At 38.4% G+C, this 25,448-nt stretch overlaps 1 protein-coding gene across 2 annotated transcripts in view; it reads left to right on the top strand.

Moving 5' to 3' along the window:
• The window catches only part of UNK (unk zinc finger), an 874,631-nt gene that overhangs the window by 808,483 nt on the left and 40,700 nt on the right, over nucleotides 1-25,448 (top strand). For both annotated transcript variants that reach the window (XM_044084965.1, XM_044084967.1), the window contains one exon: nucleotides 1,449-1,630. In XM_044084965.1, coding sequence (XP_043940900.1) covers nucleotides 1,449-1,630 — 182 coding nt within the window. The remainder of the gene's footprint in view (nucleotides 1-1,448; nucleotides 1,631-25,448) is intronic.

Raw genomic sequence — 25,448 nt, 5'->3', positions numbered from 1 at the left:
AGCACTGAAAGGTAATGGGCTCAGTCGGAATTGGGTGGAATCCTGGGGAACTAGTGACTGTACCTCTCTTCTGCAGCTGTACAGTGTAAAGCCTTTTTTTAGGTGTGGCAGATGTTGACTGTTACCTGTGGCAACAGTCCACATTTTCTATTTGCTGTTAGGGCACTTTTCTCATTGCATATTATTTAGCACCAGCAGTGTAGATTTAAAGCCAGTATTGTCTTAATATAAATTAGTGGTCAGTGGTGCATATCATGAAACCACAGCTGTTGGCATTCACATAATTGTGTGGCCATTCTTCACATATGTATTGGTGGCAGCATTTAAGATTATGCACTTGTTTATCACAGTAAGCTCTAGTCTAGATCATTGGGTGTGGAGGAAGAAGACTGTATGCCAGTCAGGGGGTGCTGGGGTCGATTCTAAGGGAACTATACTCATGATATAAGGTAATCATTCTTCCTGTTTACTGGGCCCTGCTCTTATTCCATGGAGTATTTTGTCCAGTTGGAGAACTTGCAAGAAAAGAGGAATAGTACTAGTGATATTAAGGGGAATGGAGATAACTAAACTATAAGGGAAATTTTGAATAGCTGCGACTCTTTACTTTGGAGACTAAAGAGAAATGAAGGAACATAATCTGGATATAGAAGATCTAAAGAGAAAGAGTATGGCAAATGGACTTTGTTTACACATAGAGGGGCTAACTTTAATTTGGACCTGGTGAAATATTATTTCACAGAGAGTGATAATGTATGGAATGGGTTGGGTGGTGCATGGTGATGTGACAAGCATCCTCCCTGAAACTACCCTACCTTAGCTTCCATTCATCCTCCCTCTGTTCTCTTCCCTTCTACTTATTCTCCCTGTTTTTTTCCTCACCTTCCACAGTCTTAGCATAATAAACATCTACCCCTCTGTCCCTATGTTTAACCACCTCATCCCCATGCTATTCCTTTTGTACTTATACTGTATATAACCACTTAGGAATTATGATCACCTTATTCCTTACATGACATTATACCCAAGTGCTTTCAGTATGATTTCTGACATTGTACCCAACTGTCTTCTGTATGATTTATTGTAAATGTTATCTCTAACTATTTGTTTAGCTGCAAATGAAAATGTCTTAATTGCTTGTAAGTATAATGTAAAAACTCACTGCAGAGCTTTTCTCCTCGGGTCTCCACTGAAAACGAGCCAAACGCTCAGCTGGACTAACCTGGTTAACAAATGTAAAATAAATAAATAAATTCATGAAGACAAGATGTGCAATAGAGAGAGTAAACTGATGAAGATGTTTGTTTGCAAATGTACTGGTAAACTAGATAGACAGTTTGTCTTCATCTGCTGACACTTATATGTAATATAATGCCTGAACTGCATTTACCTTACCAGTCTATGCTTTTTCCTCACCCCTCCGCTACAACTTTTTTTTCAAACTGCAGGTCTTAATGGAATGAATAGCAGCATCTGGGAGCACTTTGTTCCTGGCAGTTGTTCTCCTAGCAGCTCACCAGCATTTCTTACCAGTTCAGGATCCATAGAATTAGTAAGACTGCGCCATGAACTAGATGAAGCAAACAACACAATAAAGAGGTGGGAGGAGACCTGGAAACAGGCTAAACAGGTATGGCTAGATGTCGTGCACCTATGAGTATTGTATCAAGTAGTTATTTATAACTAACTATCTTTAAGCTTTAAAAAAAGAAATCTTTATGTCTGAACCAAGGTCACATCCCTGTACCCACAGTCATTTGATATCACTAGTATGAAATGTCTTGCTAATGTTCAAAAATGTTTTTTGATATAATAGCCGAAAAGGCAGTTGTTAAGCTTTGATATGATCTGAAGGAATAGATATTTTAGCATTGTCAGAATTACTGGTGGCAGCATGAGTACACGTACCACTGCAGGGGCCACCTTTGCCCTGCTAACGGGCTCTGCATGCTCCTACATGTGCTCCCTCCCAAGTGCTACCATCACCAACTTGGGTTTCCCCTCCCACTCCTCCATCAGTTTGTAGGTTGCTTTGGGCATGGCATATGGCTGCCTTAGCCTTTGAGCAACTTATCTTATAGACTGGGAGCCACTATATCCCTTCTCCTGATTGGGTGTTTTGGAAGAAGCTGTGCCTCTTCTGCCCCCGCTTCTCTTCCATTACTTTAGCTGCTAATCAAACTCAGGTCATCTGCGTCACAGAAATTCATTGAGAAGATATACATTAGCCGTAGACCGCAGTTTGCGGTTTTAGGTGTAACACACACACTAATCTTCATTCTGTGTCATTTCATATGCATATTTATCTTTCTCTGTGTGTCTATATGTGTATATATCTATATATATATCTATCTATATATATATATAAATATATATATATATATATATGTATATATATATATACACACACACACCTGTGTGTGTGTATGTATGTATGTGTGTGTGTGTGTGTGTGTATATATATATATATATATATATATATATATATATATATATATATATTTTTTTTTTTTTTTTTTTAATTTTTATTTCACACTGTTAACTCAGTGCATGTATGTTATGCGTATGTATTGCATCTTTCGTCTGAGCCAAGAGACATGTACCAGTTCCTTACATGAACTGGATGTGGAACTTTGCAAACTGCCACACTAAAATTGATGATGACAGATATGCAGTACTATCTCAAGCACACTGACATTTCTTAATAAAATTTTCAGGGAATTATGCTAGTACAGTCAGGTGTGCATTTCTCCTTGATTGCCTTAAAAAACTTTTGGATTTAAACACAGCTTAATGATGAAGTTTGTTGAGTCACTTGCCTTGTTCATTATAGGCCATTTTAGTGGTGGCATTTTTTCACTGACAGAAAACGTCACTTTAAAGATAAATACATAAACGATTTGTTTTTGTTCTATAACAACAACTGTGTGGCAATCTGCATTGGACAGGTATTCCATTTTCTACCATAAAAAGACATCATGTATTAAACTCCCTAAATTGAATAAAATGGAGTTTTGCAAATTTCTGTGATTGGATATATAGTTGTAGTGCTTTATCTTAGGAATATATATATATATATATATATATATATATATATATATATATATATATATATATATATATATATATATCTACTTCACTTAATCGAAATCCCATTTCACTGACATTCATTTCATTGAGACCAAATCACCTAAAGTTCACAACACTGACAACTCATTTCACTGAATTGTAAGCTATAGACTTGATGTGGCAGTTTGTAGAGCACTGTGCGGTAAGTAAAATATATATGCCTTGTTCCCCACTGTAGTGCAACCTGGAGTTAGTATATATAGTTGGGGGTGTGTGGGGAGCACAGCCCCCCATGTTGGGGTGTGTGGAGGGGGTAGTCCCCCACTTAGTTTGGTTTTATATTGTCAGGATTTTGTTAAGAGGATATATAAGTAGTTTTAAGTTGTGGAAAGAGATAGCCATTAGTTTTGTGAGTTTGTGTATGGTTTTCCATTTAGTGTTTTGAAATTTAGCATTTTAAGCTGTTGGTGAAATGAGATTCAATAAAATGAGTTGTCAGTGTTTTGAAGTTTAGGTGATTTGTTCTCAGTGAAGTGAATGTCAGTGAAATGGGATTTTGGTGAAGTAAAGTAGACCTATATATATATATATATATATATATATATATATATATATATATATATATATATATATATATATACATGTAGCTAGTCTTCTAGAGACTGTACGTGGTTTGTTATTTCTGATTTAAAAGGCTGACAGTGCAATTTTATCCTGAAATTACATAGTCATGTACCCTTGCCAGTGCAAGTTTACTGGTTTTCAGATTGCACTGGATATGTGAAAATATGGTGTGGGACCAAGGTTAGCATTGCTGCCTTTACAGCATTTGGTCTACAGTTCAGTTGTTAACGATGATGTTTTCTTTGTGGAGTGTGCAAGTACATGCTTGTGTGTGTGATTGTATGCATATGTACATATATCATATTTTATTGCATTATTTAACGCATGATCTTTAGCTTATCATGGTAGTTTGGGTATAGTACTACACAACATTTTGCAATACAGAGTGCCAAACCCCAAGTTGCACATTTCAGCTGTACCCCAATGTGTATACCCATTTTACTCTTTCAGCTCTTGCTGGCAATTGTGAGGCCTTTGCAGTGCAAATTTAACACTTTTCATTTCAGTTTTTGTGATTATGCCAAGAGCTTTGCTAGGACGTCTCTACCCAGTAAAGGAATCTGTGCTAGACTGGTGACATTTGACATATTTCTGATGCTTGCTCAAGAAGTGTCTGTATATATTGCTAGTGGCTGTATTTACTAGTTCCATATTGAAATTTTTTTACTCAATGCTGAGTCCAGAAATGCCGGGGGGGGCAACAGTACAGGAAAAAAAATGAATCATCAAGCATTGCTGTAAAACTTTACATTTTTTTTGGGGGGGGGCAAGCCCTCCATACCCCCAGACTTGTATAAACCATCTGCAAGATTATCATTCCTCAAAGAAAAGGAAATATTCTGAAAAATGATGGTATCAGACCTAGTATATGTAAATCCAAATTTTTTTTCATTCAGTCTCCACATTTCAGGAATCGGTATTGCTAGTCCTGACATTTCAAACAGTTACCATATGTAGCACCATTCTTTTTTGTAGATTAGAAACAAGCTAAACAGATTCATCCAGCAGATGGAAAACAATTTTTTTACACCACTTCTTTGTCTTTCAGATGTGCTCATATTTTTTGCGATTATGATCACTTATGGCATATGCCACGTGGTATCTTTTGGCTCCTGTTTATGTTGGTAGCCATATATACTATTCAGTTTCTTTCGATCAGGGCTTTCTTTTTTGACAGTCCTTAACAACAAAAGAGATACAATCTTTGACAGCTGTACTTCACAAAGTGGTGTTGGCAGTCCATCCCTTGTAAAGTTTACCTTTCACCAGAACTCTGTTGTTTAGACCTAGATGTTCCACACAACTTCTGACCTGGTGTAAAGTTGGTATGTTAAGTGCCATGTTTCTGTTTTCAGAAAGTGAACCCAGTAAACAAAAATATCTTCTTTGTTGGCCCTGCCCTGTTCTGCTCACGTTATAGTTAATTACCCAAAGCAGTGATTGCTGACAGAGACTAGTAGTACAAGTTTCATGGAGGACTGGAAACTTTCATTGCTGAAGTGCAGGAATTTACTTCTGCATAGAAAGTAATCTCTGCTCATGAGCTACTGAAAGATGGATACTGAAATCAGTAGAGATGCAGATGAGTATTCCTGACAAACTTAGTTAAGTGTAATCTACACAGGTAGACACAACTGTGAAGAAGACATTGATTTTCAATATTTGTGCAACAAGATTTTAATGTTCAGTGCCTGTGCAGTATACCCATTCATTTTATTATAGATTACTGAAATGATTCTCTCTCTCTCTCACTTTGAGTTAATTGTTATATAATTATGTTGAAACGGTTTAGAAGGGATGGAGAATTAGCTAGCTTAATGTGTATAACAGAGCTTTCAAAGGTAAAAAAGAAAGAAAAATATTTTTCTTTAACTGAAAAGCATCAAGGCTTTTCTTACAATGAAATGTTATAGCAACTCCTTTTTTCTTCTGTTTATCTCACTGCCTTCTTAGAGGAGATCTGTGCTTGACGTACACAGCATCAAAGGACCTGTTACTATTTGAAACTCTCTGCTTTTAAAACACAGACTCTGTGACCTGAATACGAGAGAATACGAGAGCAGTCAGTAAAATTGAAATTCGACCATACTATGAAATTAAACAGCTTCATTACTCACACTTCAGTACCTATCAAAAAAAAAAAAACCTCCAGTCAAGTTCAGACTGTCACTTCATATCTTTATGAAAAAATGGATGACTGTATGACACCTGCAAGTTCTAAAATTGGCTTCAAGGCATCATGCTCCTTGATAACTCATAGGCCTTGAGCTTTTCACCAAACCTGTTAGCCTGTAATCCCAAGATAATTCAAGTAGTGGCTAATTACTGATATCCTTGCAAGAGTCAGTATCTGTAGATGTCTCTTCCACAACAGTGGTATTAGGAAATTTGTGTGAGCTGTTTTACCTTGTGCAAGTGTCCCTTTTAAATTATTATGATGGTAATATTAACAGTAATATTAAGGAAAATGAATAAATAAAGCAGTTGTTCTCCAGTGGAGCAATATCACATTTTAATGTTCTACAGTATGCTTTCCAGTGCTTTTTGGAATTTGTTACAGTATTTGTGGTATAAGCCACGGTGGTGCAACGGTAGCGTTGTCACCTCACAGCAAGAGGTTCTCCCGTTCTATTCTCGGCTGGAGCGCCTTCTGTATGTAGCCTGCATGTCCTCCCCACGGTTGAGTGGCGTTCGAAAGACATGCGTAGAATGGGCCTGCCTTCATTGAAAGTTGGGTGTTGAGCTGGCACCTCGGCACCGTAAAAATCTACTGCCAATCATTAGCGGACCGGAGTTCCATTGTGGCGAACCCTAACTGGGAAAAGCCGAAAGAAGAACAAGAAGAACATTTGTGGCACATGTAGCACTGTATGAGAAAATGTTCAGGTCCCCCAGTCTCAGAGAATCACAGTTTAAGGTTTTACAGATGTTTTCCAAGTGTTTCATTAGGCTATCTGTAGTACTGTTTAATATTTGATATAATAATCAGGATACCTGTGCTCCCACTGACTGAGTCTGTATCCTGGAAAATTACAAGTTTAATATTTAAAATGATAAATGTTTCCCTTTGGTGTGTGGTGTAGAATTTTCTGCTGAAGAAAGGTTCCATTGTCCCTCACAAGCAAATATATGTGCACAGTCCCCAGTAAGAAAAAAGACATAGCTTGATGTGTTATATTCTGCCGCAGGTGGTCTTTGTGCACTTCCCAATACTATTTGGATTTTCCGTGTGTGGAGTTTTCTTCAGAGCTAGGAAGCTTTGGACCACCTTACACACAAGTATACATATCTCACATGTAGAAAAATGGTATGAGTGTGACATTATGCGCCCCCCCCCCAGTATTCTTCAGGCTTTCTTGTTGTGGAATTTTCTATTTAGAATCCTTTGCCCCATTTACACAAGAATACTAACATTTCTCACTAGGAAGAAACAGCTTTTATGTGATATTTCCTAGTACTGTTCCGTTTAATGTTTTCTACTTCGCCTAGTAGAGCTCTTCAAACATTTCCCAGTACTGTTTGGATTTTGTCAGAATGAAGTTTTTGTAACTTAACAGTGTAAGCAGGTAGCTTTATATATACTCTCTCTCTCTCTCTCTCTCTCGGTCTCTCTTTTTCACACACACACACACAAACACACACACACACACACACACACACACACACACACACACACACACACACACACACACACACACACACACACACACCTATTTCTTTCCTAAGGAAAAAAAGATACATTTTATTGTCATGCTTATAATTGTTGATGGTTTTCATGAAGTGCTGATGATAGAATTCTATTTTCTTTCGGACACCTGTTTTCTGAGGATGTGCTGATAGTAAGTATTGCGGAGTGCAAGAAGTAGATTAATGCAGTTTAAATTTAGAATTAGAACCAATGAATTATGAAGCTTTGTGGTTTCAAATTCCCTATGACATGTGGAAAGTTACTGGAAATTTTCTAAATGTAAGAAATGCTTGCTGCTGTTTGTAAAATGTGGAAACTTGGTATGCCTGCAAGAAAGTGAAGTAATAACTGATGTACAAAGTGGGAAAATGTTGTTACAGCTCAGAGTTTATTTTCAAAATGATGTGCTGCATACAATTGTTCCACTGGTTTTCTGTGAAAGTGTCAGTCAGGCAAGCCTGAAAGTGAGTATGTGTTGGAAAAATAAGTACTGCGGCTACACTTTGTGTTCTGAACCAAAGGAAAAAAAAAACAGAAGTATTTACATGTGTTATTTGATCTGACATATTTGGAAGGGTCTGCATTTAAGTATAGATGCTTCCCATCAATATTTAATGTCCAGGCCATATACAAAAAAAAATATGTAGTACCCACTGTCCAATAATCCTGAAAGTTAAATAAACTGTCCTATTAAATTTATAAAATGATGCAAAATAATAATATAATCAATAGCCTCTATAGGAGAAACCAAAAACAATGACAGTTATATACAGTAAAAGAACTGAAATAGCCAAGCCACCCTATTTATTGTTTTGTATATTTTAAAATCAAAACTAAAATATAGTGTACAATATCTAGGAAAATAGAAATACTTTATTCATTTCAGGTGAGTATAGACCACCAAGGAAGCTATCCAAAATGTATGTTTGTGATCCATCAACCAATACCCATTCACTGTTGTGTAGTCCATCAGATAATAAATATATATAATCCAAGAGGTGCAACAAGTAATAAGATGTCAAATCTCAAATGTCTTAGCAATATTTATGGAGGCAAAAAAAATTGTGTTACATACTATCATGCAGTGAGCACAACTGCCACATTGTGAGTAACTTTTTGGTCCCGTTAAGGCCCCTGGTAAAGATGACTTGACAACCATTTTTTTTTTCATTTTTGTACCAAACAAGGGCCTGCTCTATGGTCTTTCCTGTATGAAAACCAAATGTACATTTATACAACATAATGGATATAAAAAAAAAAATTTTTCCAAGATATGCCAACCTCATCCCTTGCACTCCCCTTATTAATTAAATATACCAACTCCAAGATCACACAACACTGGAAAAAGAGCATATTCCCCAACCCTGGTATTATGTTTATCATGCAAAAAAAGCCTCATCAGCTTCCCTGTCTACCAAATGCAACAGGTGAGGGGGTAGATTGTGCACAATCATGTTTGCTTCTGGGTCAGAAGTAGGATTTTCTTTGATTAGTTGGAGCTAAGGGCAGAGCTTCTGGCCTTTTTGGTTATAAAATCATCTTCCCTGTTTTGAATCAGCATACCAACTGTAGTGTGGTACCTTTTTAAGGAGAGGAAGCCTAAGTCAGTTCCTCCTTGCATGGAGTGGTTGTTTATCTGGTGCATTGCTGCTGTTTCAAACTCCACTCTGTTTGTAGTCCTCATTCTTTTGGTGAGAACACACTGCCAGTTCCCTGCTGGAGCTGTGGTGTGGGGACCTGCAGAGGTTAGCCCTTCTGCCAATAGATGGATCAGTGTCCTTGCCTTTCCCACTGGAGTTGGCCAAAATGTACCCATACAGACTTAATTAAAAAGTCAAGGGCATTCAGAAACCATGTAGCTGAAATATTGGTATGTTCTTAAGGAATCATTAGCCTGTATCCCACGGGCCTTCACTACAAGAGGTTTAACGTATTACAAAGTGAAGACTCTAAGCTTGGCTGAGTCTTTCTTATAGTTTTTACTGCAAATAAATTTCACCTACAAACTGGAAAACTGGCTGCAGAAACTGTTTTTTATGACTGCACAAACTGGGAAATGCTACTGAATATGTATATATACATATACATAAACAATTATGTATCACATGCAGTGTCATTAGTGCAATAGGCAGTGCACACACCTTTGGTGCTGGAAGATCAGAAGGGAATGGGTTCTATTCCCAGTCCAGGTGATTTAATTGCTGACACTGTAGTACATTAGAAAGGGTTGCTGAGTGCATTGTCATTTGGGTGAGATGTTAAGTCAAGGTCATATCTGCCTGAGTTAGTAGTAGCTCAGCTGGATGTAAATGATTCCCACAGCACTTACCAAAATGAGTTGGGATCCCTTATTTAACAAATAGTTATTTGTTAGTATTTACATAATGCATAAAAACAATATTTATATTATCCATGGTGTTATCTACAAACTGTTTCCATAACCAAATTCTTGTCTTTTTCAACATTTCTGATAAATCCCATTTAGCATTGAACTTAATTTCTTTAATCCTTTGATTCCAACTTATCCACATAACAGTAAATACTTTCCTATCTACCTTCTCTACAGGATTTTTGTTTTTATCCTTATAAAAACCATTTTCGATCATATCCTAATTAACATTTTCATGTCTCAATCTCCTGTAGGTAATGTCCGTTATATAGTTTTTTCCATGATAATGCAAATCTTTTACATTTCAAAAAGACTTGTTCAGCAATTTCTTCTTTATCACAGTAATTGCATACCCTTTCACTTATTTTTTATAAGGCATATTTACTTTGACCATCAATTTCTTTATTGCCAGTCTCCACAGAAAATCATGACATTTAACCATCTTTTTAAATATATAATTTCTTGCTTTTGTAGATCTAATTTTAACTTGGTTTAATTCTTTCCATGGATATACAAAAATATTTTTCCATTATGTTTTATACCATATTTTCATATTATCTTCCAAGTCCTTCATAGTATTAACCACCAGCAAAAAAAAACAAAACAAAACAAAAAAAAAACCCAGGCAGAAATATCCAGCCACTGAGCTCTTCCGTGAATGATTCTGAAAAGCTACCCCCTAGTGACAACAGTCTTCAATCTAGCATTATGGATAGTTGGACTACCCTTGTTTCTCCTGCCAACATTGTTGACTTGGGTCTCTTGAGGCAGTGTAGCAATTGCCTCATGTGCACCGACAGCCCTTTACTAATAACTCATTTACTACAGAGTGCGAGACATGCATTTACACCAAGAATCTTGAATCCATGTTCTCTTGCACTCAAAACAGTAACACAGAAGAGGTTGTCAACTCACCTACCACTACATATGCAAATAGTGCCATTACTCATACACATAGTATACATCAAACACAAAAATCTACATATGCAGAGATTCTCTTGAAAAACTTACCTAAACACCAGAGACCTCCAAAACACTAGACTGCTATAACTAACAGTCTCCACAGCACCCATGACACATAGCAACACCCGAGTCTATATTATCGGAATGAAAGTTTCAAACTCCGAATACCATATGGTCAACACCGTATGGTCGAAGTTTGAAAATTTCGAATCCGAAAAAAAAAAAACTGCGACAGGCAAACTGTCATAGTGTTTTATGCAGGGGGCAAGCCCCTCTGCACACCCCACACCCCTGCTACTTAAATATACTAATTCTGAGATCGCACTACATTGAAGTAAAGGGAAGGATTCCCTACGGCGATCTCCGTTCATTCTTGCGATATTTCCCATTTTCACATATTTGGTGTCGCCCAAATGGTGTTTGCTCATAGCAGACTTCGGTATTCTAATATAGACCCACCCACCCACTAAGCCCTTAGGGTGAAACCCTCAAAAAACAAATTTTCTTGTCATTGGAGACTCACTAGTGAGACACACATGTCCCACTCACCAGGTTAAATGAGGATAAAGTCACGGTCAGCCGCTTGTACGGTGCCAGGATTCGTCAGATCACACATGCACTCATGTCTCTCATCAACGAGTACCATTATGATATTGTCATAGTTCATGTTGGTGTAAACAACCTGAGACATACTTCAGTGGACTATATATTAAGCTCTCTGATTATGTGTCCCAGGCAGGTATGTCCCTAGCCTTGAGCAGCATACTACTCTCACCTAGAATAATGCCACAGTATAAACAAAAATGATTTATTTCAACTGGCTTAGTTTTTGGTGTCATTCAAAAGGGATCCAGTTCCTGTCAGCCTTGGAAGCCATGGTCGATAAACCTCGCTGCTTTGCACTTGGCACCGCTAGGCGTTTGGCTGCTGGCAAAGGCTCTTGCCTCCCCCCATAGTGCCTTTTTTAGGTAAGGTCTTGAAAACAACATTACTGACGTGAAATTAGCTAATCAGAACAAAATAAGGGTCATGTTGTTAAATGCTAGGAGCTTAAGCCAAAAACTGCACTCCCTGGAAGCACTTATATCACTAGAAGATATAGATGTCTATGCAGTCACAGAAACCTGGTTCAAGGCCTCAGAGAGTACCCCAGCCTTGCAAGATTACAATGCCTTCAACACCTTTAGACTGCAAAATGAATATGTGAAAAACCAAAGGAGGTGGTGTCTCTGTCTATATTAGGGATAAATTCATCTTCCATCTAGTTAGACTGGACATCTCCATGGAGTTGCTCCAAGTCCAGGTTATGGTGGTTAAGACCCCCATTCAAGTCATAGCCAGTTATAGATCCCCCTCCATGAGTCACAATGCCCACAAAGCCTACTTGATCACGCTAGAGACAATCCAAATTTTACAGAACACTCTGGTTATGGGGGATTTCAATTATCCCACCATCAACTAAGAAGCCTACACTAGCCCCAACTTGCTAGTGCAAAAGTTCCTTGACTTTAATTCAAATGCTCTGGAACAAATTGTTCAGACCCCAACAAGAGGAACAAACATTCTAGATCTGGTCCTCACTAACATATCAAACAGAAGTACTGCCGCAACTGTCAGACACATAGTTAAATCTGACCACAAAACAGCCATCTTCAAGCCGCTGCTAACACCTGAACTCCTAAAGGGTGAAATCAGACTAAAAAACTTCACCAAGGCAAACTATACCCTCCTAGGTGAACGTATAAATGCATTCCAAGCCCTACCTCAGGCTGTAAGTGGTAACTATGCTGAAGCTTATACTAAAGCCATGTACATTCAATTACATAAGTGTATAAACTCGGCTGTACCAGAAAGAATCAAAGCTAGAGTCCCAAGTAAAAACAAGCTGCCATGGTGGACATCCAGCATCAGCAAACTTCACAATAAATGCAAAAAAATGCTGTCCAAGAAAACAAAGGTAAGACCCCAGCAATGGAAAAGCACCCTCCTCAGTCTCAACAGGTAAATAAGACAACTTGTCAAATCCTCTAAAGGCTCCTTTCAGAGAAACTTGGCAAGTACAGCCAAGGATAACCATGAGGCCTTTTACAGCTACATATGCAGAATAAAAGGTAGGACCCAAGCATGTGCAGAACTAGTGACCAACAGTATCACACACAGCTACTCCACAGAGATAGCAAACCTGCTAGCAGATAGTTTTGGTGAAAATTTCACTCGCTTATCCTCTCCCAAATTATCACAAACCTTCCCCCAACCTCCACCCCCACCCCACCCCACCCTACCCTACATATCTGAATAGCAGGTCCTCAAAGAATTTTCCAAGGCAAAAGACACAGCCTGTATGGGACTAGGTGACACCCTAGACTGTCTTCTAAACAGGCTAAAGCATGAACTAGTATCACTATTAAGTACCCTTTTCAATCATAGCCTAACCACATGCTTTGTTCCTGTGGAATGGAGAACAGCAGCAGTTATTCCCCTCCACAAAGGTGGCCTAGCAACAGACCCAGGTAATTACAGACCCATAAGTCTAATCAGCCTCATCTGTAAGGCCATGAAGCATGTCATTATGGATCTCGTAAATAAAGACATGCAAACCCTGGATCCTACCCAATTTGGCTTCGTCAAGGGTAGCTCCTGCCTGTTAAGTCTGGTGGACTTCTTTGAAAATGTGACCAGGGACATTGATGAGGGCAAATCTGTGCACAAACCATACCTCGACTTGGCAAAGGCTTTTGACACAATCCCACATTTAGGCATTACTGACAAACTGAGCAAACTGAATGTAAACTCCTTTGTTGTAAGATGGGTTGCCAACTGGCTCACAAACCAGATACACACTATCTAAGAGGGTGACTCCACATCAACCAGCAGACCTGTTACCAGCGGGGTGCGACAGGGGCCAGTGCTGGGCCCCCTACTGTCTGGTTTATACTTCTCAGAAATTCTGATCAAAACTAAGGAGTTGTGGCTGACCAGGTTTGCAGATGACTGCAAACTAGGTGCAATCATTGAATCCCCTAATGATGTCAGTATACTCCAGGAGGGTCTCACGCAAACCACCAGGTGATGTATTAGTCATGATCTCAAACTGAATGCAAAGAAATGCATCATCATTCATTTAGTACTAACAGTGTCCCTTCACGCTATCAAATCAGCAATACCGTAAGTATCCGCAAAGTGGTAAGGGAGGTGGGATCACAAGTTGACTGCAACCTTAACTTTGATCTACATGTGTCTACTGTAGTAAGGAAGGATTTCTATGTAGCACACTTGACTAGTGAAGGCATCATCTTGAGAGCAAAAGAAGTTATAACCCCTGTATGCTTGGCAGTAATCTGGCACATAATTGAGTATAACGCCCTGTTCAGCATGTACCTGTAGCAACTGGAGAGACCTCAAAGGTTTCTCACAAAGAAGATCAAAGGGCTCCAGCATGTGCCTTTCACAGTCTGACTAAAGTCCCTGTCACTATACTCCATGTCGTATAGACTTCTTAGGGGGGGGGGCTTGTGCCTGGCCTACAGAGCAATTCAAGATCCAAACCTAATGAACTTACTGCATAGCAGTAAATCAAATGGGACTAGGGCTACCCATTCCAGGGTGCTAAATATGGCCTGCCACTTGAGTCATGCTGGAGGGACAGATTTAGCTCCCAATGACTGCTGCATCTTTGGAACAGGCTACCAGTTCATGTGAAACAGTGCACCCCTATGACACACTGTTCAAGAGGAACCTGGATGAGTGGATGGGCCCCCATAAATTTTTACCGGGCATAGTGCCCAAAGCCCTCCTGGACATGGGCAGTCATCACTGAATGCAGTCTTGGGTATTGAATACCATTTTTTGTGGTATTACATTAGGATGAAATGGCTAGGCTTAAAATGACCTCCAGGTCGATATTTCCTGTGATCCTGTTTTCCACATTATAATATTTTTCTTGATATGCTTTTATATCAGCATGTATTTCAATATGTCGCATACTTTTTGTACTTACTTTTTTAACTTTTTACTTATTAAATTTTCATTTTTATCTCTTAGCCATTTAAGAAGTTTATATAAATTCAAAGAAACAGCATGAACAATAGCGTTTATCAGTCCCAAACCACCATTTTCTTTCTACACATATAACACTCTTCTCTTTACCAGATTAAGTTGATAACCCCATATGAAGGAACAATAACATTAATAATGTCTTTCTCTATAACAAAAGAATATTAAATACACTGGCTAAATAGGATGAATTACCTAAAACAGTATACTTCAACAAATGCACTTTTTTCTTAAACAAAAGAATAAAAGTTTTCCAAAAATCATAGATATCTTTAATTCTTCTTCTTATAACTTTTTCCGATTGTAAAATGTAACATATTGCTTACCAAATCTTATCCCTAATTTTTTTCTTGTGAATTAAATTTAACATCTTTTATTTTCCCCTCATACCCAATCATACCAATTTTTTAGACATTCATTCAACTTATTTATAATGTCTTCCCTCCCACTCAAATGTTTAGTAATCAAAATAATGTAATTTACATAAGATAATATTATATCAATACCTTCCTTTGTTCTGTACATAACCATGCTAACCACTGTTGATTAATACTTTTACTTTATTCTGCCCATACGCTGTTACATACACATTTTTTATTTTCTTTCTCATTTTATATTCACGGAATACATTCCATAAAGTGTCATGTTGAATGGTATGAAATACTTTGCTTAAATCTGCTACCATAATAAGTTCTCTTTCTTGTCTATTGATTATATCATCTACTGTTTCTCTAACAATCATAAACGGTCCTTGACATCCTCTACTTCTAACACTGTATATTGACTAATATGATATTCTGAAGTTTTATTTCCATTCTTTTTTGTATAACTTTCGTAAAAATCTTATAATCAGTATTGTTCAACTTTTCTTTCCCTTTTTTCCATGTAAATTTAAATATTCCACTGTTTAAGTCTTTATATTTACATCCTACATTTAACCACTCATTTAAAACTTCAGAAAAAATATTTTTTTTGTCCGTCATATTTTTATATATTTGACATTTTATCACATCTGGTCTTCTTGCAGTATTCACTTTGTCAAAGGAAAAATATACTTTAAAAATGATCAATACACGGTAGGCTCAGGTTAAGGCACTTTAATCTTGCAGCAAGGAGACAAAAACATGCTAATACAGAGTTTGTCTGACTAGAATCAGGAAATGCAAGCATTTGTATACATTTTCTAATAAGACATTGCCTACCAAGCTGACGTAGTAAATCACAAGTTTTAACATCATCATTCCTAGTGATTGTTTTTGTAAATTTCTGCTTGTACTATCAATTTTTGTGAGAAACTTCCTAAGAAAATCAACGTGGCCTTGGCTACCACCGGTTAGATATATGCAATGTTACCATTCAAGGTACTATGGCTAATTTGAGCACAAAGCAAGTATAGATTGCAGTTCATTTCTCCAACAGTCCTTTGTCTGTTTTATCTCTTCCTTCTGCAGCTGTGCATGTTCTCATACTTCGAACAGATCTAATTGTTCAAAATCATTACATTATAGAATATGGCATTGTTCATTCATTGCTTCCTGACCTAGCAGATAATCACCTGCTTCTCAAGTACATTTCCAAAAGGCATAAACATGAATTTTGCTGTGCTAGCAGTTACTAGGTCAGAGGGCATCTTGCAAGTTTCAGAAAGCACACTGCAGTTTCAAAAGCATCTTTTAGTCTCATATAAAACTAAGCTGTATATAAAATAGTGCATATAAAATAGAATGAAAAACATGTTAACTCATTTAGTTTCTAATTAGCATTAAGCACACACATTAATACATATTTTTCTGACATTTCCACCCTGTTAATACTTTTTAATTCTATTTTCAAAAGGATAAACAGTTTACTTCTTCTCCTAACCTCTTCCATTCAGGATTTGCAGTTAAGAGAGTCATTCATTTTACACTTATGAAAGTGTTTCACTTTTCAACAACTCTTCAGTTTCAGTACTTTGATACAAAGTCTCAGAAACTGACATGTCTATAAAATCTTTGATTAACTTTTTCATGCAGGGAATACCACAACAAATGCATGCCCCTAATAGGAGTAATCCTACACAAATGGCAATCAGGATGTTCATTAGGATGGAACCCCACCCCCCAAACAGATTCTGGAAAAAGTCCGTCAGAGGGTTTGGGCCTGGTTTGGTCATGGTCAACACTTGCTGGATCACCTCAAGATGGTCGTTTATCTCGTGCTGGTTGTCAGGAATATATGAACAGCATTCTTCTTTGATTAAAGCGCACGTACCACCTCTCGCTGCTAGGGTGAAGTCGAGAGCCATGCAGTTTTGAAGCACCACAGTTCTCATAGCATTCAGTTCATCAGTCACTAATTCGAGAGCAGAAAAAGTTGCATTGCTCATAACTTCGAGAAGTTTAGACAGTTTTCTCAGCTCCCAAATCGATTTTACTGCACCATATGCAGGGGCTATGCCTGCCCACGATATAATGGTGTCACTCAAGTCCATGTGTGTCAGTTTATCTTTGTTCTTTACGGAGTTATGGTTTCTCCACCCTGCTTCGATTCGTCCCACTGGATTCTCGGGTCTCTTAATTGGACTTCTAGGTTTACTGCTGACCTCTCTGGCGTTTCGAATTTTTCCCTGAGGCAAAGCTGCAGTGTGTCGTATGGCCGGAACCAGGTAACCCAAAAAACAACTGCCGGACCAATTCTCAGGTAGCCATTTATATGCTTTTTTCCCACAAACAAAATAACAATTCTCTATTTTAGTATTGATATAAGCTTGCCCTGCATGAAACATTTTCTTATCAGTAATAGCTGCTTTAAAATAACAGGATTATGCTGTATCTCGTCAACATTTCTATGCATCTTCTCAAAATATGCATCATAGTTTGTATCACAAATAGTTTTAGTCTTACTGGCTTTAATATAACATTTATAAGAAACAGTCACATTGCAATTGCTCCAACCCACCTGAATAGTGTCATTCTTGTAAAAACATACAATCCCTTTTTGTGTAACAGGTAGGTACAATGCTATTTTGTCTTGTGATTTCACAAGTGTAGTATCAAAAATCAAGTTTTCCCAGGTCTCATTGACCTAGGGGGACAGCAGTCATTAATAATCCCCCGTATGCTGTTGGTATAGCTGTGCAAATCCAGCAGTTCGAAACATTAAAAGTCTCAGCATACACATATTTAATTGCTTGGTAAGTGTTAAAGTTTGGATGCCAGTCTATGAGTAATGCATCACGTTTGTTCAGTTCAACTCGTGTGGCTGGGAAAAGGAAAAGCCACAGCAAAAAAATCAGTATAGCTATCAGAATAATCAAGCAAATTTTCTGAGGTTGTTCTGCATCCCTGTTTACTCTATACCTGGTCATTTTGTTCTCGTTGTACAACAGTAACAAGGTTTTTTTCCAGTTCAAAGTTCTTAACCAGTTTGCAGTGTGTCAGATGAATCCAGGATGCTCACTCTGCGATCTTTACTACAGTGGTGTCGACAGTAGTACCTGGTACGGTCCTTCCCACTTCGGAGAACTCCAGTTCTTTTTCTTCACAACCTTCACCCAGACCCACGTGCCTGGGGCTATTGCTGCTTCTGATGGTTTGGTTTGTTCTTTATCTGAAACAGAATTTAACTGCAAAAGTTTGTTATTCAAAAATCGCCTCATGTACTCTGCAAGTGAACTGTCAGCCTCCTGCTCTGCAGGCATGAGAGGTTTCCACTGAGGTGTATAATATGCCCTCCCAAACAGAATTTCAAAAGGAGTTAACCCTTTTACATTTGGAACAGTTCTCATGCTCAACAGTGCCAGAGGTAGACAGTGCACCCAGTTCTTTTGTGTCTCACTAACCAATTTCCTAAGTTTGTTTTTCAAAACCCCATTATGCCTCTCTACTAATCCTGCAGATTATGGGGGGGTATGCACAATGTTTTTTCAGAGAAATCCCGAAATAACGGCTTAGTTGTTGTATAGTTTTATTTACAAAGTGTGTGCCATTGTCACTATAAATCTTTTCCGGTATGCCAAATCTAGGAATAATTTCTTTAACGAGGACTTTTGCAACAGTAGCTGCATCTGGATTTTTAGTTGGAAAAGCTTCCACCCATTTGGAAAACATATCTATAATGACAAGGCAGTACTTCTTATTTTCGCATTTGTTCAGCTCTGTAAAATCCATACAGATAGTATGGAATGGATACGGTGGTGTAGGGAAACTCCCTTGCTTAGGTTTTAATGCCCCTTGTGCATGATGCTTGTTACAAACATGGCATGCTGCACAAAAATTTTTTGTGTAGTTTGTAAATCCATACGTCGTAAACACTCGATTCACTAACTGTACCATCCCCCCTGTTGAGACATGGCACTGCCCATGGCTCAACAAAGCTGCATATCTAAACAAGTTAGATGGTAAAATTGGTTTCTTTTCTTTGGAGATGTACAGTCCCTTCTCAAGGATTGCTCCTCGCTTTATCCACTTTTGTTTTTCTACATTTGTAGTAAGTGTCTGCATTGTTTTTAACATTTCTAAATCTAAAATCTCAGATGGTTGTAATTCCTCACTCAAAAGAAATACTTCTGAAGCTGAAGCTGCTTGTTTTGCAGCTGTATCAGCCCTCACATTACCTTTTGAAATTCTATCCTGTTGCTTGGTATGAGCTACGCATTTGCAAATAGCTACTTTCTGAGGTAACTGAATAGTCTAACAAATCTAAAATAAATTGCGCATGGTTAATTGGTTTACCAGTAGATGTTATCATTCCTCTATTTTTCCACTGCTGCGCAAAAACATGTACAGTAGAAAAAGCATACTGGCTGTCAGTAAAAATATTCACTCGTTTACCTTTTGCCAAGGTACATGCCCTTGTTAAAGCAATCAATTCTGCTGCTTGTGCAGATAAGTTGTGTGGTAAAGACTTTGCTTCTAAAATCTCAGTATCAGAAACTACTGCATACCCCACTAGATTCTGTCCTGTGGGACCCCTCCTGCACGAGCTGTCCACATAGTATGTCACCTCGGCATCATCCAAGGGAACATCTGTAAGATCTTTTCTAGGTAGTGTCTTTTGCTCAATCTCCTGCAGGCAGCAGTGTGGTTTGCCATCTGCAGGGTTTGGGAGCAAGGTTGACTGATTCAAAGTTGTGCATCGTTCTATTGTCATATGAGGTTGGCTCAACAGTATAGTCATACAGGAAAGATGTCTAGCAGAAGAAAGATATGCTACTTTTTCTTGCAGTAAAATAATCGCGACTGCATGAGGCACTCTCAATGTGAGAGGGTGGAACAACACTACTGAGGCTGAAGCCTGCACTGCCATTGCAGCTGCGACTACTGCTTGTACACAGTGGGGCAGGGATCGCGCCACTGGGTCTAGCTGTGATGAATAGTAAGCTATGGGGCATTGTTTGTCCCCATGCTGTTGTGTTAACACTGATGTTATATAACCTTGCTTACAATCTACAGTTTGGAAAAATCATTTATGATAGTTTGGTAATCCTAAAACTAATGAAGAAGTTATCAGCTGTTTCAATTTGTAGAAAGCTGATTCTGCTTCTGGTGTCCAATGTAATAAATCTTGTGCTGCCATAGGCTTTTTGAATATCAAGTTGGTCAGTGGAGCAGATTCCAAGGCATAGTTTGGAATCCAACTCCGACAAAAGTTAGTAGTACCTAGGAAGGACATCATTTCCTTCTTGGTAGTTGGTTTAGGTGCTTGTAATATTGCTATTTTTCTGTCTTCATCTAATATTCTGCCTTCTTTGGATATTACATATCCCAGGTATTTTACCTGTTTTTTCCAAAGTTGCAGTTTGTTCTTGTTTACCTTGTGTCCTTGAGTGGCTACAAATTGTAGTAATGCTATGGTATCCTCTCTGCATTCTTGCTGTGTGGGGGCTGCCAGCAGAATGTCGTCTACATAAAGTAAAATGACTGCCTTTCGGTGGGATAAATCCTGCCAGGTTACTTGCCATTTCCTGTGCGAATATTGTTGGACTTTCACAATATCCCTGTGGTAGTGCGTATATGTATACCTTTTCCCCTGAAATGTAAATGCAAACCAATGTTGGCTGTCAGGGTGTATCGGTATTGAGAAAAATGCATTGCTAATATCTACCACAGAAAAATACTTTTGTTGAGGTTTCAAATCATTCAATAAAGTGTGTGGATCTGGCACCGTAGGTGCCCTAGGTATAACTGCGTCATTTACAGCTTGTAAATCTTGGACCATACGCCATTCTCCGTTTGCTTTCCTAACAGGAAATAAGGGTGTATTACATGGTGAATCGGGAGATTCTATCAAGACTCCTTCCTTAAGTAAGGATGCTATTATAGGTTTGATTCCTATTTCTGATTCCTTTCTCAAGGGATACTGTCTCTTTTGAGGTCTAAATGCTGATTTTGGCGTGATAGTAACTGGTCCTGCTGTACGAATAAGTCCTACATCTGATTTCCCTGTTGACCAGAGAGTCTCTGGTACGTCTCGTAAGGCTTTTTCCTCTTCCTCTAGTAAGAGTGCTACTCAGCTGTCCTCACTTGCCTGTGAGTGTACAGCTGGGTGTGTCTGTGTTATCCAGTTTAGTTTCTGCTTTTGTACTCCCTGTTCGGAAAGTTCTAACTCTGTCTGCTTTTCCCACTTTGTGAGTTTTTCTCCTAGATTTGCTCACTTCACATTTTTATCTTTAGTCAAACTCACATGTGGTAATCGATTAGATTTGTAAAGTGCTAAGAATTCCTGGGGCAATGAACAGCTCACTAAACTGTTTCCTTCTGTGTCCCAGTACAAATTTCGTAATACTAATCTGTTAGCATGGTTTCTAAACAGTTCTTGCTCATATTCTTTATCAGGTCCTGGTTTGCTACAGTAATGTAGAGTGCAATGCAACAAATGCTGTTTATCAGTGTCAAGGGAGGGGGATTTACTGATGGCTACATTTATCAGTTCTTTGGTTACTGCCCCTGGACCAGTCGTAACTATGTCCTGGCTGTACCAATAAAATGTTTCACCTTCCGGTCGCACTACAAAAGTATCCATTTGACGCTGTGCTTCCATACCCTGCATAGTTGGAACTACGGCTATGCCAAATATCTGCATTAGGTCCCTGCCCAAGAGATTCACTGGGCATTTTACAGAAACAACAATTTTGCTTTTCTGGGTCATCCCTGAAACTGGGTCAATTATCGCTGTGTTGCGGGAGAGTGGCTCCCGATACAGCTGTCCATTAGCTGCTTTCACTAATATGTAGTCAAGTGATTCTGAATTTTCTGGTAGTTTGGAAGGATGTATCAGGGTCCGTGAAGCCCCTGAGTCACACAGGAATTTAACTTCCCTCCCCTCTACCAAAAGTCTAACTTGCGGTTTTGTGTCTGCTAAGTAGAGCTCTAGGCTCAATAATGCTAAGTCCAAAATTTCATTTTATTCATTATCTGTGATTTCATGCACATCCTCTATCACGTCCTCTACCCCTTCTATCACATTTGCACTTGTCTTTTCTTGTTTATTCCTTTCCAGTGATTCTTGACTATCATATAGTCAGTCCTCACCTTCCTTGTCTTCTGTGGTTACCTTTTTATTTTGCCTGCAATCCCTTGCTAAATGTCCCTTTTTCCCGCATTTAAAACATTCACCCCTTTTCTTTCTTTCTCCAAAGTCTTCTGATCGTTTATCAGATTGTTTGTTTCCCTGGATATTTTTCTTACCCTTCTTCCCAGTTTGTACTACAAAGACTTCTGATCCATCTTCTACTGCAAATACTTGAGTTTTCTTTTTCTTTTTGCTATTAAAATGCCTTTCGGCATGTCTTGCATATTCAAGTAATGGCTGTAATCTACTTGTACGATGATCTACCATGTGCTTTGTAATAAAGCTGCTAATGGGTGCAATACTGCCTTTCAAAACTGCATTCTTTAGCTGCTGCTCATATGGGGAATCATGTGTTTGGTCTTCAGGTACCTGCATTCCACAATGGTTATTAAAACATTCTAATAATCTGGCATAATATCTATCCACAGTTTCACCTTCTTGTTGTATGCATTGATTAATCAGCCCTAGGCTTCCATTTGTCTGAGATTCGGTCTGTCAGACCTTTCACTCTGTTATCCAGTTCTGTGTTACTATGTGGGAATGGTCTAAGCTCTGCGTCACGGGGATTCCAGTTGCCACTGATCATGTGCCAATCTGGACCTACGATTTGTCTGACTACTTTCTCTACTTCCTCTCCATTCAAATGGTAACTTAACCTCATGCCCTGTAAGTCTTCTAAGAATTTTCTAAAATTAACTTTTGGATGGGGAATTCCCTCTGTGGCTTTCCGGATGTCTTCTGGTGTCCACGGTCTATATACTAGAAGAGTTGGGTCCTGTCCTGCCTGCGGATTTGGTACTTCTATGAGTGGACATATCTCTTCTTCACTCATAGCTTGTGAATTTTTATTTATTTCATACAATTCAATATCCCCTCTTAAGTTGCGTGTTCGAGACCTGGTCTCGATAGGATCTCTGATAAACGGCTTTGGTTTTGCAGGAACAGCTGGGTATAGCGGAGGTGGATCAGCTTGTCCACTCGCTTCATATTCTGGTAAGGGAAGCGGAGGGGCTGTTGCTATTACCAAGTTATTGTCTTCTTTATCTAAAAACATTGCTTTTGAATTTTTAATCTTTTGTTCCTTGCGGTTTGCCTCCTCAAGCCACCTGTGTGCCTGAGGGACTCCTAATTGTCGTTGCTTTTTTAGCTGACCTTTCGCATCTGTTTTAAGTTGTCTAACAAGTTTAATAAGTGAAGGTTTATCTAAATTACCATCAAATTTGTATTTATTAACCCATTTTTGTATAATACCTAACATTATCGGCACGCTGTAATTGCATATATTTCGCATCTTCGGTTAAGGGCGGGTCTCGGGAACTTTTTGTGCACCGATTTCCCATGTTGCCTTAGCTAAGTCAGAAATTGTTACATAACCCTTTTTATCACGTGTACCACGACTTACACTTTTTCACAGTTTATCTAGAATAACTGCCTACCTATTTTGTTTCCCTGATCTATGACAAGACAGCAATCTTTTTTGTCCCTGATCTGCACTTGCAAATCTCCCTGACAAAAACAAAAATACTGTAACAAGTCCCTGATCTAAAACAGAAAAAGGTAAATTCCTCCTTACCTGAGCCTCCGTGTTTTGATCCCACCGGAACGTTGACTCGTCCTCCAATCACAGATCAGAAACAGTGGCTGGCCTCTTTTGAACGACAGTTCAGTCGGAGGTCTTTCAAAACAGAAGAACCGATGTGGCTTCTTCCTCGTACGGCTTCATGTCACCGGGCCCATTCTGACCTGAGCTAGAGTGAGAGATATAATTTCCGGTCCGAAGGACCAATCTGTCAAAGGAAAAATATACTTTAAAAATGATCAGTACATGGTAGGTTCAGGTTAAGGCACTTTAATCTTGCAGCAAGGAGACAAAAACTTGCTAATACAGAGTTTGTCTGACTAGAATCAGGAAATGCAAGCATTTTTATACATTTTCTAATAAGACATTGCCTACCAAGCTGACGTAGTAAATCACAAGTTTTAACATCATCATTTCGTAGTGATTGTTTTTGTAAATTTCTGCTTGTACTATCAATTTTTGTGAGAAACTTCCTAAGAAAAACAACGTGGCCTTGGCTACCACCGGTTAGATATATGCAATGTTACCATTCAAGGTACTATGGCTAATTTGAGCACAAAGCAAGTATAGATTGCAGTTCATTTCTCCAACAGTCCTTTGTCTGATTTATCTCTTCCTTCTGCAGCTGTGCGTGTTCTTATACTTCGAACAGAGCTAATTGTTCAAAATCATTACATTATAGAATATGGCATTGTTCATTCATTGCTTCCTGACCTAGCAGATAATCACCTGCTTCTCAAGTACATTTCCAAAAGGCATAAACATGAATTTTGCTGTGCTAGCAGTTACTAGGTCAGAGGGCATCTTGCAAGTTTCAGAAAGCACACTGCAGTTTCAAAAGCATCTTTTAGCCTCATATAAAACAAAGCTGTATATAAAATAGAATGAAAAACGTGTTAACTCATTTAGTTTCTAAGTAGCATTAAGCACACACATTAATACATATTTTTCTGACACACTTGTACATGTCCTAAAATTCTATCCATTTCCTCAATTTCTATTCTCTTTTCCAAATCCATATTGTCTTGATAAGAACAAGTTTTAACTTTCCATAATACCTTATCTTTCTAGCCTATCTTTTTCATATCTTGAATATATTCTACAACTCTTCTCATTATATTTTTTGATCATTCAGCACTACTCCTTTTTATCTGTCATTAAACTATCTTCTTTTACTACCTCTTCTTTTTTACCCTGAAGAAAATCTGTTTAAATAACATTTTTTTTTTATTCATTGCATAATTTTTTATTTACTAAAATACAGTAAACTCTCACTTCATCGGTACCCATGAGGATTGGTAAATGCTGGTTGAGTGTAGTTTCTGGTTGCTTGAGAGATGTTTTACGATTTTTGATTGGCTCGTATACGAGCCAATCAAAAATGGCAAAGTGGAGCCTCTTCTGTTCAGTGCAGAACAGTGGGCTGTTCCGCACTGAACAGAAGAGGCTCCACTTTGCCATTTTTGACTGGCTCAAAAATCACAAAGCAGAGCCACTTCTACACAATGCAGAACAGAGGGCTGTTCCGC

The sequence above is a fragment of the Protopterus annectens genome, chromosome 10.part0 (assembly GCF_019279795.1).
Source record: "Protopterus annectens isolate FY-2018-M chromosome 10.part0, PAN1.0, whole genome shotgun sequence".
NCBI lineage: Eukaryota > Metazoa > Chordata > Ceratodontiformes > Protopteridae > Protopterus > Protopterus annectens.
The sequence above is the reverse complement of the archived record's forward strand: the minus strand, read 5'-3'. Positions and strand labels throughout refer to the sequence as shown.